Source organism: Budorcas taxicolor, chromosome 7, assembly GCF_023091745.1.
Source record: "Budorcas taxicolor isolate Tak-1 chromosome 7, Takin1.1, whole genome shotgun sequence".
Taxonomy (NCBI): Eukaryota; Metazoa; Chordata; class Mammalia; order Artiodactyla; family Bovidae; genus Budorcas; species Budorcas taxicolor.
Window position 1 is genome coordinate 8,289,914 of NC_068916.1, and position 18,381 is coordinate 8,308,294.

General features: G+C 53.0%; 1 protein-coding gene across 2 annotated transcripts in view; it reads left to right on the forward strand.

Annotated features, from left to right (window-relative positions):
- Positions 1 to 17,245, forward strand: part of MED26 (mediator complex subunit 26) — a 39,827-nt gene extending 22,582 nt beyond the window's left edge. Inside the window, exons 1-3 of one of the 2 annotated variants that reach the window (XM_052643207.1) lie at positions 13,400 to 13,627; positions 13,778 to 13,852; positions 14,531 to 17,245. In XM_052643207.1, coding sequence (XP_052499167.1) covers positions 13,787 to 13,852; positions 14,531 to 16,183 — 1,719 coding nt within the window. In that variant the 5' untranslated portion in view covers positions 13,400 to 13,627; positions 13,778 to 13,786 and the 3' untranslated portion in view covers positions 16,184 to 17,245. Of the gene's footprint in view, positions 1 to 13,399; positions 13,628 to 13,777; positions 13,853 to 14,530 lie in introns of those variants that run through there. The other variant, XM_052643206.1, reaches the window with a different exon arrangement.
- Positions 17,246 to 18,381: the final 1,136 nt, after the last annotated feature.

Sequence of the window (18,381 nt, forward strand, 5' to 3'; positions counted from 1 at the left end):
CTTCAGCCTCCTGCATCGGCAGGCAGGTTCTTTATTGCTAGCGCCGCCTGGAAGGCCCAGGTAGAGCTCTCTCGAGTGTTAATGTAAGTTTTAGTGAAAACTTGTGCTGTTTCTTCACCTAGTTGCCTTGTCACTTCTGTTTGGTATCCACCTGTAATGGTGACTACAGAAAAGGGAAGAAATAAACTTTTTAAGAAGTTTAAAAAAATTGGTTTAAAATAGTGAGAAAATAATAATAGAAAAATGATATACTGAGGGAAATACAGTAAAAAGCAAAGTCTTCTGTGTTCCCAGTTCTCCTCAGTGTTCTTTGCCTGGTGCATTTAAAGCAAGGAAAAGCTGCTGTTCTGGAGCTGGGCCCCACCTTGCCTTGGACGTTTGGTGGCCAGGATGTCATGTCTCTGCAGGGCTGTCCTCTGACATTCAGCCAGGGCAGGTGCTCATCCTTGGGATCAGTTTTGCCACCCTTCCCCTGTGGGATGCAGGTGGTTTGGGGTGAGGCAGACGGTGCTGATGGGGTCCACCCAGCCCAGTGGGGACGACTGTTGAGTGGTCAGGCTTTCCTAAGGGTCCCCTTCAGGCAAGGTTGGGAGGAAGCAGTTGATTTGGCTCTTGGTAGTAGAGGGCTTCGGGAGCCGTCGAGGTCCTCCCCTGTGCGCTAATCTTCTACCAGCAGCCTTCCGTTTAGCTGCATGTCAGGCAGTGCTACCACCTCGCAGATCGTCACTGAATTAGCACGCTGGATTGTGGTGGTTGACTTCCCCATTGCTTTAATGTTGCCTTCGCAAAAATCTCACCTGGCTTTCCTTCCCCCTGCTTATGTAATCCTTTGAAATCATTTCATGGTGGCCAAGGTAATTTGGAAAAAAATCTTTGTCATCATGGTAACTTCTAGGACCACTGTGTTGAAAATAGAAGACTCTCCCCAAAGCCTTTGGGTCCTACTGGCCAAACATGGCCACCCTGGTCATAGCCTTCTGCTGCTCTTGTCCCAGCCTTCCCTCTGCTGGCCACCCAGACATGATGCTTTTTCCCTTGTCTTCCATGGGGCTGTGTGTGAGCAGCACTGAGAGTCACCTCCCCATTCCCTATGACCCTTGTGGGGTGGCTGGTGCAGGTGACAGCTGGCAACAGGAAAGACCTGTTTGCTTTCCAGATGTTAAGTTGGTGACTGCAGATCCCAGCTTGCTACAGAGGGAGACCCTGAGATGTTTATGACATTGGCTTAACGCGGTGCCCAGCAATGAGGACAGTAAGATGGGACTTCATTTATCTATCTGTCCTTCATTCACTCACACTTGAGAGTAGTAAGGGGCTAGCTCAGCTCTCTAGGGGGAGGGGGAGGGCAGGATTTCAGACATTTTCAGGCTCAGGAGCTTAATACATTGGAGAAAACTGAAGAGTGAGGGGGAGAAAGAAGCTGTCAGATGCTCGGAGGCTGTTTTCTTGTCAGGAGGATGGAAATAGGTTATCGCTCACACCAACTGTTTGAGAGGAGAACAGACTGCTGTTTACCTAAGACGTTCTGTAGATGTTTGTGGCCACTGGCCTTTCCCATGTGAGGACGGGAGTTTGGCTCCCTCTCCAGGGTCTCCAGTTGAAGGATGACAAAACCTCACAGGCAGGCTGAGGAGAGCACGTGTCCTGAAGCTGAGTCCTGGGGAGCTAGTGAGCCTGTCATTTCACAGCCCGTAAGACACTGCCATCCAGCTCCAGCCCAGTGTGTGTCCTACCCCTCTTCCAGGCCCAGGTTGGGCTGTGCGGTCTGTTGGGACGCAGGTGTTGCCCGGCAAGCAGAATGGGTGGGGAGGGGGAGCGGCGCAGCTCTATGGATTGGGACGATGCCTCACAGGCTGGAGCCCAGTCTGTTATAAGGAGTGCATTACACGCACGTGCCTTTGTCACAGGCTTATGATACCCCTGGGAGGCCTGGGCATGACAGCCTTCTTCATTTTCCGGAAGGGAGAAGGGACTTCATGCCGCTCCCTCCACCCCAGGGGGAGCTAACCTCCAACAAAGAGGTTCTCTTGCCTCCCGCCCTCTCCTCCTTTTTCTAGGACCTGTTGCATCTGTCGTCTGCCTCCATAGTCATTTTACAAATTTATTGAGGTATAATTGACATATAATAAACTGTGCACACTTAAAGTACCCAATTGGATATATTTTGATCTGTGAATACACTTGAAAAATCACCGCCACAATCATGGTATTAAACATATTTCCAAAAGTTCTTTCTTGTCCCATTGTAACCTTCCCTTCAGCCCACCCCCATCCCTAGACAACTGCTGATCTGTTGTCAGTGTAGATTAATCTGCCTTTTCTAGAATTTCATAAAATCGTGTACTCTTTTTTTGATCTAGGCTGTTTGTTCTTTCCTCCTCCTTTTGAGATTCATGCATGTTGTGTATATCAATAGTTTGTTCTTTTTTGTTGCTAGGTAATGTTTCATTTCATGAGTATCCTACAATTTATCATACATGTGTTGATGGACTTTTGGGTTGCTTAATAATCTGTCAGAATGTCTTCCGAGGTAATTATACCATTTTATGCTGCCACCCTACCAGCAGTGTATGAGGGTATCACTTGTCCCACACTGTGGTGATGACTTAGTATGGTCAGTCTTTTTAACTTTAGCTATTTTAATAGGTATATAGTGATATTTCGTGATGGCTTTAATTTGAATTTGTCAGGAAGATCTGCTGGAGAAGGGATAGGCTATGCTTGGGCTTCTCTTGTGGCTCAGCTGGTAAAGAATCCGCCTGCAATGCGGGAGACCTGGGTTCGATCCCTGGATTGGGAAGACCCCCTGGAGGAGAAGGCTCCCCACTCCTGTATCTGGCTTGAATTCCATGGACTGTGTAGTCCATGGGGTCGCAAAGAGTCAGACACAACTGAGCGACTTTCACTATAACTAATAAGGTTGAGTATCTCTTGAAGTGTTTGTGTTTGCTGTGCATATCTCTTTGGTGAAAGATTTGAATATCTGTTCACATCATTTGCCCGTTTCCCCCCCTTAGGTTCTTTGTGTAATTATTGAATTGAAAGAGGTGTTTATATATTCTAGAGACGAGTCTGTTTTTAGATACATGATTTGTGTATCTTTTCTCCCAGTCTGTGGCTTGCCTTTTAATTTTCATAGCAGTGTCATCTTTTGAAGAGCAAATATTTTCAATTTTGATGAAATTCAGTTTGTTTTCTCTATAGTTTGTGCTTTTTGTGTGTTATTACTAAAGTCTTTGCCTTTTAAACCCAAGATCACTAAGATTTTCCTCCTATGTTTTCTTTTGTAGAAAAGATGACATTCTGTAGTTTAACTCTTAGGTTTATGATCTATTTTGTGTTAATTTTTGTGTATTTTGTGAGATAGAGGTCACGGGTTTGATATTTTCTTTCAGTGTTGTTTTTTGCCTGTGGCTACCAGTTATTCCAGCATTGTTTGTTGAAAGATCATTCATTCACTACTGAATTGCCTTACCATCTTTGTTAAGAATCAGCTAGCTGCCCATGTGTGGGTTTGTTAAAGGACTGTTCTGTTCCATTGATCTGTTCAGTTTGTCTTTGCACCAGTACCATACTTCTAATGTGGGCTTCCAATTTTCTTTTTTTCCAAGTTTGTTACCTTTCTAGAAACTTTATGTTTCCATATAAATTTTAGAATCAAGTTGTCAATGTCTCCCAAAGACCCTGCTGGAATTCCATTTTTGAATCTATAGATCAGTTTGGGGGAGAGCTGACATCTTAACAATATCAACTCTCCCAAGCTATTATCTTGGTATATCTTTCCACTGGGCTTCACTGGTGGCTCAGTGGTAAATAATTCGCCCGCCGATGCTGGAGACGCGTGTTGGATCCCTGGGTCAGGAAGATCCCCTGGAGTAGGAAATGGCAGCCCACCCCAGTATTCTTGCTTTGGAAATCCCATGGACAGAAGAGCCTGGCAGGCTGCAGTCCATGGGGGTCACAAGAGTCAGGCACGACTTAGCGACTAAACAACAGCAATCTTCCCATTAACTGATGCCCCTCTTAATGTCTCTCAGCCCTGTTCTGTAGTTTTCAGTGTTGAGGTCTTTTGTCAGATTTATCTGCAAGTTCTTCATACTTTTAATTGCTGTTGTAAATGGAATTGTTTTAAAATTTTTCAATTTCTGAATGTTTGTTGCTTGTGTATAGAAATATCATAGAATTTTATATTGAACTTATATCTTGCAGCCTTGTTAAACTCACTTATTTTGTAGAATTTATAATATTTTTCGTATAGACTGTTCTGTTATTTATGAATAAAGACAGCTTTACTTCTCGTTTTTCAATCTAGATGGATTTTTCTTCCTCCCTCCCTCCCTCTTTTTCTTTCTTCCTTTTCTTTCCCTTGCCTTATTGTACTAGGTGAAATCTCCTGACAAAAATGAGTGGAATTGCTGAGCACACATCCTTGGTTTTGTGCCTGTTCCTGGGGGAAAGCATTCGGCTCTTCGCCACCAGGTGTGATGTTTGCTGTGGGTGTTGCTGGGCCGAGAAGTTCTCTTCTGTTCCTGGCTTGCTGAGAGTTTTCATCAGGAATGGATGTTCAATTTTGTCAATTTTTTTTTTTTTTCCTACAACTGGTGAAATGATCATAGGCTTTTCCTTTTTGGCCTCTTAATATGGCAGATTACATTGATTTTTGAATGTTAATCTGCCTTCCCCACTTTAATTTCTAGTCTTTGTTTTCTGTCTTCATTCCTGGTGTAGGCATGCGGAATTTCCCCTATCTGATTTGTTCCACTGTCCTCCCTTGAACCAGCTTTCTGTTCCTGCCCTTGGCATCAATACGACTTGCTGGTGGCCCATTGCATGGAGGCAGACATGGGCTAACTGCACAAGATTAGAAGGTTAGGTTAGTATTGAAACTGTGGCCAGGGGTATAACAGGCGCCCTGGCTTCCTCGTTGGGGAAGTGGCATAACACCTCCTCTGGAGGTCTGTGGTCTTAGGAGAGAACCTAAGTGGTAGGAGGCAGAGGCCCACCCACCCAGGGTGCCAGTTGGTGATGCCCAGGCAGTGGTCACTGCCTGCCCGCCTCTCTTCAGTAACTTAAGAGCTTGCTTCTTCCTGGGAACACTGACCTGCTCAGTGCTCCTGCTGTAGAGCCTTCAGAACGCCCTTGCTTTCCCCAGACTGGCCTCTGCCCCGGGTGGGAGCAGTGTGGATGCCATTCTCTGTGAGCTGTAAAGCATAGCACCTGCTGGGTATCCCAGAGGCAGCCTGGGCTCCTGGTCCACGTTCTCAGACCTTGTTCTATGGGACCCTCAGAGGGTCTTTGCCCCCCATATGAGGGGCAAGGGGCTGACTTGCCAGTACCTCCCTAGCCTCTTCAACCCCAGTAGCTCTGACATCTGTTTCTAGGATGGGATGGCTTCTCAGACCAGTTTTTCCTAAAAGTATGGCATATACCCAGAAAAGTGCGTAAGTTCGAAGTTTATATCTCAGTGCATGTTTGTGAAGTGAACATACCCCAGTAACTCCCACCCAGGTCATGGAATAGAGCTTCTCCCAGAAGCCATTCTTCTTCCCTCTCCTAGCCTCTCCCCACCCCCAACTCCTCTGACTTCTGTCACCATGGACAACTTTTGCCAGCTTTTGAGCTTCCAGTCCAAAACAGATGTATTCTTTTGTTATCTACGTTTTTTTCATTTGACTTGTTTTGAGGTTCTATCTTTGATGTTCTGTATAGCAGTACTGTCTTCATTTGACATTGAACAGCTGGATCATGACGTCATCATCTGTTTAGTGTTGGTGGCATGTGGATGGTTTTCAGACGGGACTGTTCTGAATACGGCCGCCCTGACCATTCTCGGCACGTGTCTGCTCAGGTTTCTGTTGGTCCCTAGGATTTGCTGGGTCCTGGGGTGTGGATGTTCATCCTTACATGATGTTTGATACCGTGCACAGACTTCCCTTCCCGCTGCACATGATGATGTCCTTGGTTTTCTCCATGGCGGCTGTTGCAGGCATGCCTCCCCTGTTGCAGGCATGCCCACTGAGAAAGTCCCCACACCCACTGCCGGTCTTCTGGCTCCACACAAAGCTCAGGGCAGCAGGTGGGGGAAAGAGGTGGCCTAGAACCTGATCCCTCTCAAGTGTCGTCCCGTGACGGCTCTGTGCTGATCCCCTTTCTTGAGTCCTTACTGTGAGCCAGTCAGGCTAGGTCCTGGGTGTTCGTGTGTGTCTGCTGTTCCCCTCCCAGGAGCCTCTAGGACACTTCTGTCACCCTCGCACTCCGTGGCTAGGTGGGGGGCCCGGAGCTCTGCTCACCTCCGTGTGCAGTGTCCACTCGTGCTGTCTGCGCCGGGCTATGTGGTGCAGCCCGCGAGGCCGTGTCCTGCCTGATGGCTGCTGTATCACGTAGGACAGGCGCACCCAACCCTCAGTTCCCTTTAGGGCCTGGTGAGTTTGCAGATCTCAGAGCCTGTTCTGTGGAAGGAGACGAGGGCTTCTCCATCCCTAACCTGTGACTTGCCAAGTGACACATCCACTGTGGCACTGGCGGTTCCTGTTACTCTGCTCTCAGAACAGACATGGTGACCCCGTGTGGAGTACCCAGGAAGGTGAGGGCCAGCAGACCCTGCGTGTCTGTCGCATGTCTGTGACTCACTCTCACTGCTTACCCCAGGCAGCCTGGTCGTCCGTGGTGGGTGTGGTCACTTTTACCCATCAAGCCTTGGCAGCCTCAGGTTCTGGGGTTAGTTTGGGCTTGAGCCCCTCTGAGAAGGGGTATGGCCTTGGCTTTCTCCTCCATAGTCCTTCAGATATCGTAACGGAGCCTGCTGGGTGTTGCCACCTTGGTGTTCCTGGCTGCTCAGTTCAGCCTCAGTTGCAGTGCCTCACCTGTTGCTTCTGTCCTTGCCTTCGGCCGTTTCTACCCATGCCTCAGCACTGAGCCATAACCAGCCCTTCCTGTTATCTCCCTGGCCTGTGTTTGGTGCCTTGTTGAGGGAAATTTTAGGCTCTCCCCTGTTCTCAAGACTCCCATAGCAGCCCAGGTGAGCAGACTGGCAGACTGTTGGCGCCACATTGGGCACTGCGCTGCCTTGAAAGGATCTTAGAAACCACAGAATGGCCTGGTGGGCAGTGGACAGGGCCGCCTTGGCCTGACCCCTGTGGGCACAGTCTCCCCAGAGGGTAGTCAGCGTGCCTCAGCGTCTACAGATGATCTGTGGATTTCCCAACATTCCGCGCAGGCTTCCTGGCTCCTGGAAGGAAAGCCGGGCTCGGGTTGGTGGCTGGTCTTGCTTCACGTCTTGGTTGGGTCGGGACTGGAAACCAGGTCCGGCCTGGCTGCTTCTTTGCCCAGTCCAAGCGCCAGGAGGGTTCACTGCAGCACGGGAGTGCCCTGCCGTCCCCTCGCAGCTTCACTCAGCCTTCTCTTGGAGGCTGGCCCCATCGCTTCCTAAAAAGCTGGCTGGTTCTCATTTTGGGTGCCGGTATTCTGGGTGTATGTGGGCCGAGCACTGTGTGTGCCCCTCCCACGGGCATCGGACGTTTCATCTTACACAGCTGGTATTCTTACTGGCTGTTTCCACGAGAGCACGGCTGGGAGGGAGGAACCCACCTAATGTGCTGTATGTTGTCACAGGCACTGACAACCGGACCCTTCTGCGAGCATGGATGCAGGTAGAAAACACTCTGCTGGGCTTTCTGACTTTGCAACTGCAAAGTGTAGGAATGAACCAGCTCCCAGATACGACACATTGAGAGCTCTTGCACTCTCTGAAAGGGCCAAGTTACAACAGGAATTGTGCGTTGACCTGATTCAGAGGTCAGGAGAGTTGAAGCTTGTGGTTTTGTTGGGACGCGCTGCTGGGACAGATGAGAGAAGGGCTTGAGGGCCAGCACTATGGAGAGAAGTGCTGGTCTCCCCCTCTTTCCCCGCTTTGTCTGCAAGCCTCTCTTACCTCCGCAAGCCTCTCACAGAGGTCCCCTGGTTGGCCGCCATTCGTGGTAGCGGCCCTGGGCTGCTCGTGAGGTGCAGGCAGTGTTCTCTGCCAGCTGCCTGGGCCAAGTCGCAGCTGCAGTCGGCTGCTCTGGCCACGGGTGCTCTGCGGGCTGTGAGTGTGCAGCAGGCAGGGCCACGCAGGCAGCGGCCACCCTCCGGCTGTGGACGCTCCCGGGGAGCAGAGGGAAACCACTGATGAGGAAGTGCTTTTGTGCTTTTGCAAGTGGTGAGCTTGGTGACTGTGGCTGAGACACAGCCCCCGCCCCAGTGTCGCTCTTCCTGTCAGCAGTCGTGAATGAGAGTGACTTAGCTCCTGTGGGTGTGAGGTTCCCATGGGGTCCTGGCAGAGGGAGGCGCCTTTGAAAGCCAGGCAGGGCGCTGACAGGGCATCTGCCTGAGGAAGGTTCCCCTGGCGCCTGCCTGGCTGTGGGACAGAGCCAGGCAGAGCGGAGCCAGGAGGCTGCACCTTGCAGAGCTGAGGGGTAGACTCAGGGCACATCAACTTCTTTTCCTCGCTCGGGGAAGGGGCGTGGGACACACGCTGGTCACCACCAGGCTCACCTCTTGCACTGACTTGTGGTAGAGGCAGTTTGAGTCACAGAACGGCACCCGTTTGGGGAACGTGTAAAGTTCATCAGAAGCGGGAAGTTCATCAGCCACTTGCTGTGGCCGAAGAGTGAGGCTGGGACCAAATCACAGACACACACTCGCCTGGCAAAGCCCCTTTCACCTGCGCGCACACCCTCGGCAGACACGACTGACACCTGCCATGGGGCTGGCAGGGCATGGTGACTCAGCCGAGGATGACCTTAGAATGCTCAGCACGTCGGAAAGCTCGAGGTTTGCTTGCTTCTGGTTGCCATCTGTGTCGTGTTTTGGTTTGGAAGGACAGCTTGCTTGCTGATGAACAGTTCCAAAGCCTTTTGAGCTAATTGGTTTTTGTAAATTCTAGTCTAGACTATTCTGCTTTAAAAAAAAGAACAACAACAACAGAAAAAATGTGACTTCCACATGGCTGGTTTTAAAGTGAACTAGCTTTTACCGCTGACCTGGTGGGCTTTAAGTCCCCTGAAGGAGTTGGTGTGGGCTGTGCTGCGTAGATGCAGGGCCACAGGGTGGTCACGGGCTGGCTGGACAGGTGGGGTGAGTCCCACCTCGGTGTGTGCTGTTTCCAGGGCCTGGCAGGGAGACTCCAGTGCCTTTGTCATTTATCAAGTGGTCTGCAGCTCAGGGCAAGCACTGGGGATGGGCTGAAGGCCCTGCTGTTGGAGATCTCTCCAGCTCTAGAGCACCCTAGGCAGGAGACCGAGGCGGCCCAGAGACCATCCGTTGGTGCTCTGGGCACGAAGCCAACCCTGTGTGGCTACAAAGAACTCTGTAACCTGTCCATTTTCCCACTGTGGAAGGTTGATGAGGGTATGTGGGTGGGAGGCTGTCACCAGCCTGGTGGTGTCTGGGAGCCCTCCCAGTAAAGTACCAGCTGGGCTCTGTATGGTGGGCAGGCCCTGCGCCAGGCTAGTGTAAAGCCACTCTCCTCCATCGTCAGCTGCATGGTGAGCACTGGACTTCTATTGCCCTTCTGGACCCTCAGATTTCTTATCTGTAAAGTGGAGTTTGAAGAAAGAGAAGCTAGAGACTTTGGTGCCTGCAGGAACCCAACAAGGAGTGGTCCTGTGAGAGTCAGGCCAAAATGACTTACTATCTTACTACTGCCTTTGGGTCTCGCCAGTTCTTGAACTTGGGGAGTACAGGGGTCCCCCTTTGCCACCAGGGCTGCACACGTCTAGCTGCACTGCCAAGAGGTTGGGGATTTCGAGTGGAGTGGGAACCGTTGATGCGTGGAGAAAAAGGAGCAGTGAGCGCAGAGACGCCAAAGAAGTCTCAGTTCCTTGTTTCACATCAGGGCTGGAAATCCCCCACAGGGCGGTAATTACTCAGGGCCTGCGGTTTACCTACCTATGCCCTGAATTACTGCTAGGAGGAGGCTGAGCAGCGGTGGATCTGCCCCTTGGGCTAGCCCCACCTCTGCACATGGGTCCAGATGCAGGGCAGTGACCCAGCCGCAGAACAGCTCTCAGACGTGTGCCGAGGGCGTGGGGACATCCTGCACTAGATGGTCTCAACTCTTATCCCAGCTGCTTCTGAGGGCTGCCGCCCTCCCTGGGTCCTGTCAGTTAGGTCCTGTCACTTGTGGGCATCCAGTGTCCCTTCCTCCTCCTCATTCACTGTGAGTCGAGCAGCAAATGTTGTGGGTTAGACTGGCTGCAGTCGTGACCTAGCACTCGATGCGGGGCTCTCCAGAGGGAGGCCTTGCTGCTTCCCCCGTGCTCTTGGTCCTCTCCTGATGGGAGGTCCACATAAGAACTGGGGGCTTTGGTTGGTGGTAAGGAGGGTCCCCTCCTTGCTTGCCAGCATGTGCCCTGGGGTGTCCTGAGGTGTGAATGGGGACATGTTTGGGAAGGGTTCTTTCCCTGCCCGAGCCTGGCTGGGAGGAGCCCAGTTTAGGAGGCTGCTTCCCCTCCTTTCTGCCTGGGATGGATATTGGTTCACTTTCCTGTCTGACTGTGGATACCCAGTTGTCCCTCGTGAATCCCGAGTCTAGAATCTGCTAGCCCTTGGCGCGATAGAGGAGAAGTCAGTTCCACACATGGTCACCAAGTGACCGTGTTCACCTGGGTCTCGCCCGGGGCTGCCCACCGACTTCCCACGGACTTCTGGCCCTGCCTCTGCTCCTCGGAGTGTTCCGCTGCTGCCTGGCCCACCTCGCCTGCTCCCTGCCTCTTCAGAGGAGCCCTCCCTGCTCCTCCTCCTTGGCGCCTGCCCTGAGGACACTTAGGCATCCCCATGCACAGGGGCAGACATCATCACCTGGAAGGATATTTACTTGCAATAAAGAGGCCAATCAAATAATGAAAATATGTGGGCTGGGACAATGAACAATTTACAGGAGAAGTCGACATTAGTAGAAAGGGGAGGTGACACTTGGCTTCACTCGTTATTAAGGAAGTAAAGATTAATCTGTAGCTATTGAAGGAGTCCTAATGAGAAGATGAGGCTGCAAGTGTTCAGACATCCCTCACATGTGAATTCTGCTCCTTTTGGGAAAGCTGTTTGGCAGGTGGTTTTGAGAGGTGGTTTTTTGTTTGTGTAGTTTTGTTTTGGTTTCATTCCCTGGGAATGAATTCCAGGGGAGATATCCAAAGGCCATGCATGTGCCAGGCTCTTCCGGAGAGCAGGAGGCTGTGAACGACCCTTGGGCTCTCTGGCCTGTAGAGCTGCCCCAAAGCCCCCTTTGGGGTCTGCGTCTGGGAGTGGCTCAGAGGCTTCCTCCCTGCACAACAATGGCATACTGTCTCTGCTGTGATGGTGGATGAATGTATTTTTGGACAGACAGGTGCCAGGAAGGACCTAAAAACAGGGTGGTCTGTTGGGGGTAGCAGGACCAGTTTGGCTCCCACCGTGTCTGAGGTTAATGGAAGGCCATTGTGTGGTCAGCCTACTTTCCCCTGGTCTGCCCTTCCTGCTGGCATCCTGGCTCTCGCTAGGGTCTTTGCTCTGGACCTCTCCCCCCTCTCCAGGGCTTGGATACCATCTCACCTGTGGAGGCGCTGAGGCTTCTGCTGTCCACCTCGGAGGCCCAGCTGAGATACTGCTCTCACCGCAGGCACCCCGGCCTGCCTTTTACCTGACACCTACCTACCTCCCCGCCCCAGCCGTCCCGTACTGGGGTTTTTTTAACAGGCCTGGAGCCTGGCTAGAAGCCTCCCCTTGGCTGTACTGAGCTTTGGTGTCTCTGCTGTGCATTGGGCCCTCTCGTTGAGAGTGGAGGCAAGGGCCGCAGGCTGCTGGGCTATTACTGTCTGCTGGATCTGAGGCTGGAGGCCCAACCTCACACTGCATAGAGCCCAGGACGCCTGCCTGTTAGCTGTGCTGAGGGCAGAACTTGGCCTGCTTCCTGGTCCTTAGGGCCTGATTGCCTCCAGATGCCCAGATAATGCTCCCTACACAGTGCTCAGTGCCCTTGCTAGCATGGCTGAAGCAGGGAAGCCAGAGGGATGAGCCCTCGGGTGGTCCTGAGCTTGAGGAAGGCAGCAGACAGCGCTCTCCACAGCGCTGAGAGCCTGAGCACCGCCTCAAAGCCAAAAGCCCCTTTGGATGCCCGCCTGAGTGTAGAGGCTGCTCGGCTGTGACAGTGGGGTGGCAGGCCTTTCCCCAGCCCCACCCTGTGCAGCTTCCAGGAGGGTCTCTGGCTGTGCGAGGGCCTACAGTGCCAGCTTGCTCCAGCCCCCAGCGTTGCTCACGTGTTCTGCCTCCCCCTCCTCTGGCAGCAGGACAGCGTCTGCCCAAGGACAAGGACACTCGGTGCCACTGTGCTCACTCTGTGGACACTGCCGGTCCAGGAGTGTGTAGGGACCCAGGGCTCTAAATACACCAAGGTGAGGTCACTGAGGTGGAGAGAGGCCATGTGGCAAGCCCAGGACCGTGCCGGCCAGAATCCCAGGGCTGGGGACAGGGAGCGGGTGGCCTTGTTCTCGTGGGACCAGCCTCCTCACTGCCCGGTTTGTCAGGATATTTTCTTAGACATCACTGCTTTGGGGCTCCAGAAAAATCTTTGTCTACCCCAGGGTTGCAAAGATATTTTCCTGTTTATTCTAGAAGCCTTAGAGTTTTTGCTTTCACATTTAGATCTGGGGTCCATTTTAATTTTTGAGTATGCTGTGATGCTTAGTGTAATTGGAATCAACCCAGTGTGTATCTCCTGTGACTTTTCATCCACTGCGGTTTAAAGTTCATCTGTTGATGTACTGAAGCTGCAGTGTGCTCATTTCTAGAGCTCTTGAATTTCTTAGTCTGTTCAACTTTTGGACGACAGTGGTGTCGTTACAACATATGACCACATGACCCACTCCTTTACATCACATTCATAAAATGTGATGGTAATAATAGTTCACACCTTCTGCTTGAGGTTGTGATAATTCAGTGGAGTAGTGCTGTATGGAAACAGACCTTGGTAGAACAGGGCCTGGTTCATAGCACGTGTCATCGAGGTATAGAATTGCTTGGTCACGAGACGCACAAGTGTTTGATTTGACCAGACACAGCCCAGTGCTCCCCAGAGTTGGCCGTACCCCAGAACTGCCTGGTGTTGTCAGATGCCATTTCCAGCAGTCTGGCGTGTATTCGTTGCAGCCGCTTGTGGGTTCCGTCTGCCTCGCCTGATGGCCAGGAGAGTTGAGCGCTGCGGCACCATCTCTCGTCGTGCCCAGTGCCTGTTCGTGTCTCCCGGCCCGCGTTCTCTGTGGGCTCAAACACAGACCCGGCGGGCCCTGTGGCATTGGTCTCCTCCCACTTTGTGACTTCTGCTCTCCTTGGGATGCCTTTCAGTGAACTCTATAAAGATCTTGTTAAGGCAACTAAATTGATTAGATTATTATGCACAGCTGTTTTAAACGTGGTGCATTTTATTCAATAAGTCCTTCAACCTCCCATCGGATGGCAGACTTGAGTGCATTTCCCGCATCAAGAGTGAATCTTGTTTCATAAATGTGAATTTCAGTTGTGCGGCAGCCACTTGGGCAGATGGGTGTGTCCATGGACAGACTCAGTCACCTGTTCACCAGGCACTGGAGGAGGCCGATGGGAGGGTGTGCATTAGGTGCGTGCTGGCCCCTGGGAGCAGGTAGGAGGCTGCAGGAGGGGGTCTCCGGTGATGCTGACTCCACTGGCGCTTGGGAAAGGGGGAATTGTGGAGCAGGCCAGCACCAGGAGAAGTGCCTGGGGTCTGACAGCGGCTCTTGTTTTACAGATCCGGAACATGGTGGCGGTGCAGGAAGTCATCTCCAGCCTGGAGAAATACCCCATCACCAAAGAGGCACTGGAGGTGAGCGCTCCAGGTCTGAGCACTAGGGCGGGCAGTGAGGCGGGGCCCGGGCTGCCCCAGCCCTGGGCTTTCTTGACTTCTTGGAGCCCCAGAGACTTTGCTCACTGGCCCAGCAAGGCCTTAAAGGGAGGAGTGAGGGGGGCATGCCCTCCTGGCCTGCACTGTGCCAGTCCACAGCACATGGGCACTGCAGGAAATACGAGAGGCTTTAGTTCAGAGTTGAGGCCCCTTTCCCTGCAGGAGGCCTGCACACTCCGCAGTGCGCAGCAGAGGTTCCAGTGAGTGATGCTGGCTCAAGGTCCCGTGTGCTGTTGCCCTTGCCACAGTGTACTCTCACCTAGAAGTCTCCCCTGGCCAAGTGTCCTTGAGGTGGCCGTGAATGGTCCGCGGCCTTCAGGAGTTGGGAGCCTGAGAGATGATGCTTCTGAGAATGCTGTCTGTCTGTCCCATGGACTGTAAGATCTGAGGACTTGGGTTTGAGAATTTAAATGTCACGAGGGACCCAAAATCTTCATAGGTTTTGTGTCTGGGAGACCAGTGGTTTAGGGGGCCTGTGGGGTCATTTCAAAGACACGAGCCCTTCCCCCAGCTCCACGGGAAGCTCCATTTCTGCCCCAGCTCTCTCTTCATGGGGTGTCCCTGTCCTAAAAGCGTGTCATTGTGTCTCTCTGGCTGTAGGAAACCCGCCTTGGGAAGCTCATCAACGACGTCCGCAAGAAGACCAAGAACGAGGAGCTTGCCAAACGGGCCAAGAAGCTGCTGCGGAGCTGGCAGAAGCTCATCGAGCCCGTGCACCAGAATGAGGCTGCGCTGCGGGGGCTGGCGGGTGCCACCGGCTCGGCCAACGGCGGTGCCCATAACTGCCGGCCAGAGGCAGGGGCGGCCGGCCCACCCAAGAGCGTCCATGACCTGAAGTACCGCAATGACATGCCAAGGCTGTGCGGGCAGCGGCTGGACAGGTTGGGTAGCCGCAAGCGCCGGGGAGACCAGCGTGACCTTGGTCACCCTGGGCCACCTCCCAAGGTCTCCAAGGCGAGCCACGACTCCCTGGTACCCAACTCGTCCCCCCTCCCCACCAATGGGATCAGCGGGAGCCCTGAGAGCTTCCCCAGCCCCCTGGACAGCAGTGGGCACGTGGGCCCCGAGGGCAACCGCCTGGAGCACGGCGAGAACGACAAGCACAGTGGCAAGATCCCCGTCAACGCCGTGAGGCCGCACACCAGCTCCCCGGGCCTGGGCAAGCCCCCTGGGCCCTGCTTGCAGACGAAGGCTGTGGTGCTGCAGCAGTTGGACAGGGTGGACGAGACTCCAGGGCCCCCCCACCCCAAGGGGCCGCCTCGCTGCTCTCTCGGGTCCCGGAACTCACGGCACGAGGGCTCCTTTGCCCGGCAGCGGAGCCCGTACACGTACAAGGGCTCCCTGCCCAGCCCATCACCTCGGCCCCAGTCACTGGATGCCACGCAGGTGCCGTCACCGCTTCCGTTGGCCCAGCCGTCCACACCCCCTGTGCGGCGACTCGAGCTGCTGCCCAGCGCAGAGAGCCCCGTGCGCTGGCTGGAGCAGCCGGAGGGCCACCAGCGGCTTGCAGGGTCGGGCTGCAAGGCGGGGCTGCCACCGGCCGAGCCGCTCCTGCCCCGGGCAGGCTTCTCCCCAGACTCCTCCAAAGCGGACAGCGATGCTGCCTCCTCTGGTGGGTCAGACAGCAAAAAGAAGAAGAGGTACCGGCCTCGTGACTACACGGTTAACTTGGACGGGCAGGTGGCTGAGGCTGGTGTCAAGCCTGTCCGGTTAAAAGAGCGAAAGCTCACCTTTGACCCCATGACAAGACAGATCAAACCTCTGACCCAGAAAGAGCCAGTGCGGGCCGACAGCCCCGTGCACACGGAACAGCCCAGGACAGAGCTGGACAAGCCCGAGGCCAAGGCTAGCCTCCAGAGCCCTTTTGAACAGACGAACTGGAAGGAACTGTCACGCAATGAGATCATCCAGTCCTACCTGAGCCGGCAGAGCAGCCTGCTCTCATCGTCAGGCGCACAGACCCCGGGCGCTCACCACTTCATGTCGGAGTACCTGAAGCAGGAGGAGAGCACTCGGCGCGGGGCCCGGAAGCCGCACGTGTTGGTGCCTCATGGCCCGCCCACGGACTTCCCCGGGCTGAGCCGCGAGGTCACCCGGGACGATCTGGACAGAATCCAGGCCCACCAGTGGCCAGGGGTGAACGGGTGTCAGGACACACAGGGTAACTGGTATGACTGGACGCAGTGCATATCGCTCGACCCGCACGGCGACGACGGGCGGTTGAACATTCTGCCTTATGTCTGCTTGGACTGACTGGCCCTTCGGGCACTCAGTGCATTCCCACCTTGCAGTCAGCCATGGAGGACGGGCACCAGGGCCCGCCGCCTCCAGTGGTTGGGAATCCAGGGGGTCCGGCCCGGGGCAGGAGGGAGGAGGCGAGAGTCTCTTGGTCTCTCTGTACTCGTCCCTCTAAATTCTCCTTTTGTGAAATGCTGCTACCAGTTTACTAACAAAATTGCAAAGGAAGGACCGCGTGAAAGGAAGGCCAGCAAAGTGAGTTCAGAACTCTATAGCAAACCAGCTATAAAAAGCGTTAGTCTCCCACCCCAGAAGAGGTGCGGACGCTTCCCAGCCCTGGTGAGCTGGGACCTCAGTTGCAGGCAGGCACTGAAAACCTGTGGGAGAAGTTACCTTTAACACAGCGACAGAAGCACGCATCTCATCTCTTTGCATTTTCTGTTTTTTAACATGGCCCTAAGTGTTTGAGGCAGTGGGCAATACTGCGGCCTCGGTTTGCACCCCACCTGGCCAGCTTTCCCATCACGGTGCCTCAGCTGTAGCAAGCTGCTGGCATCAGGCAGGCCAGCTGGCCAACCAGTTTGACCCATGCTCCCTGGGCATCCACACATTTGTATCTGGTTTCAGTTACAGCCCAGTTTTTAAAGAAATGCTGCAGAAATTTGTTTTCTAAAGTTTATTTTGCCCCCTCTTCCATCTGACCACCAGACAAGTAACTTGCGTTTTGTTCTTCCCTCTTCAGTTTCCCCTTCCCACACATATCTAGAAAAGTTCACCTTTCTAGAGTTCCTTTCCCCTCAAAACACAAAAGTAACCGCGGGTGCTACTGGTGTGTAAGCTGTACTGTTGGGCGAGAAGAGACCTGTCTGTATGCTGGAAACACTCATAACCATTCCTTTAGATTCGTTTGCCTTATGGTTATTTGTCATAAACGCGATTTGCAAAAACGAGGAGCCTTAGTGAATGTACAGTACCTAGACTTCTGTGTTCTCAGGACGCAGAAGGGAGCAACTTTGCTATTTGGTCCAGTAAGTGGACACCTTGTGATATAAATGTGGAAATAAAAAAAAAAAACATTTGCACAAACCAGTCTGAGAATTGTTTTTTTAATTTGGTCCTTTATAGCCACATTCATCCTTTCTGGATTCTGGATTAGCCAAGACAACCTGGACCCCATGTCCAAGGTTCAGGCCCCAAAGCTAGCCAGGCTGCGGGGAGATGGGCAGGGCAAAGTCACCAAGTCCAGCCTATGAGCCTTCTGCATGGAGACTGACCTCTACCTTGCCTTTCATTCATTCAGGGTCACAATGCCTCTCCCACCTGCAGAGTCACCTGCTAACTCTGGTTGACAGAGTCGGAGGGGCCACATTGTGTCCATTCCAGACCTCACTTTCCCTAGAAAGAGAGAGCTTTGCCTTCCCAAGCAGGCTCCACAACCCAGGTCTCAAGTGACCTTGTCTTACCCCCTGAAATATTTGTAGTCTTCCTTAACCATAAAGTGATGATCTTTTCATTCTTCTCCCTCATCTCTGAAACCATAAGCCTTGGCTTTCTATTTTTTTCACTCGAATAAATCATCTTGACCATATTTACTTGATGTCACAGATGAGGAAGCAACTCCCCCTTTAGAGGAGCAGCCCCACCAGGCAAATCAGGAGGTCCAGAAACATGCGATCAACCCAGAGCCACAGTTTCAGCGCCTTGGGGAATTCTGACATAGCCCTGGTGCAGGGCATACCTTCTAGAAGTGGGTGAAGTAGCTTTGAGGGCAGTCTAAACTCTGCCCCTGCCATCTACCACCTGTATGGACCTGGGCTAGTCACTTTACTCCTATACACCTGTCCCCATTTGGGAGATATCAATGATACCCCAAAGCTGTGAGGAAGAAATTAGCATTGGGGTGGGGGGGCAAAAAGCTTGTCATCAGGACCATTGGTGCTGTGGAATAACTAGTTTCCTCAGTCCACTGTGCCTGTTTTCTCACCTGTAATGTGGCCAGCTGACATGTGGGTATCCTGAGGATGACATCCTCCTGACAAAGGGTCAGAGGCACAGCTGGAAGCTATTAAGGTGCAGGTTGGCACCCCATGAGCACTTTTCTCAGACCTGGGCTCTGAGGAAGGTCACTGCTCCTTCACCCCCTGCAGGCACCACCTCTCCTGTGTCTGAGTATCTAGGAAGCCTTAGGGTACAGATACTGCCTGACTTTGAGA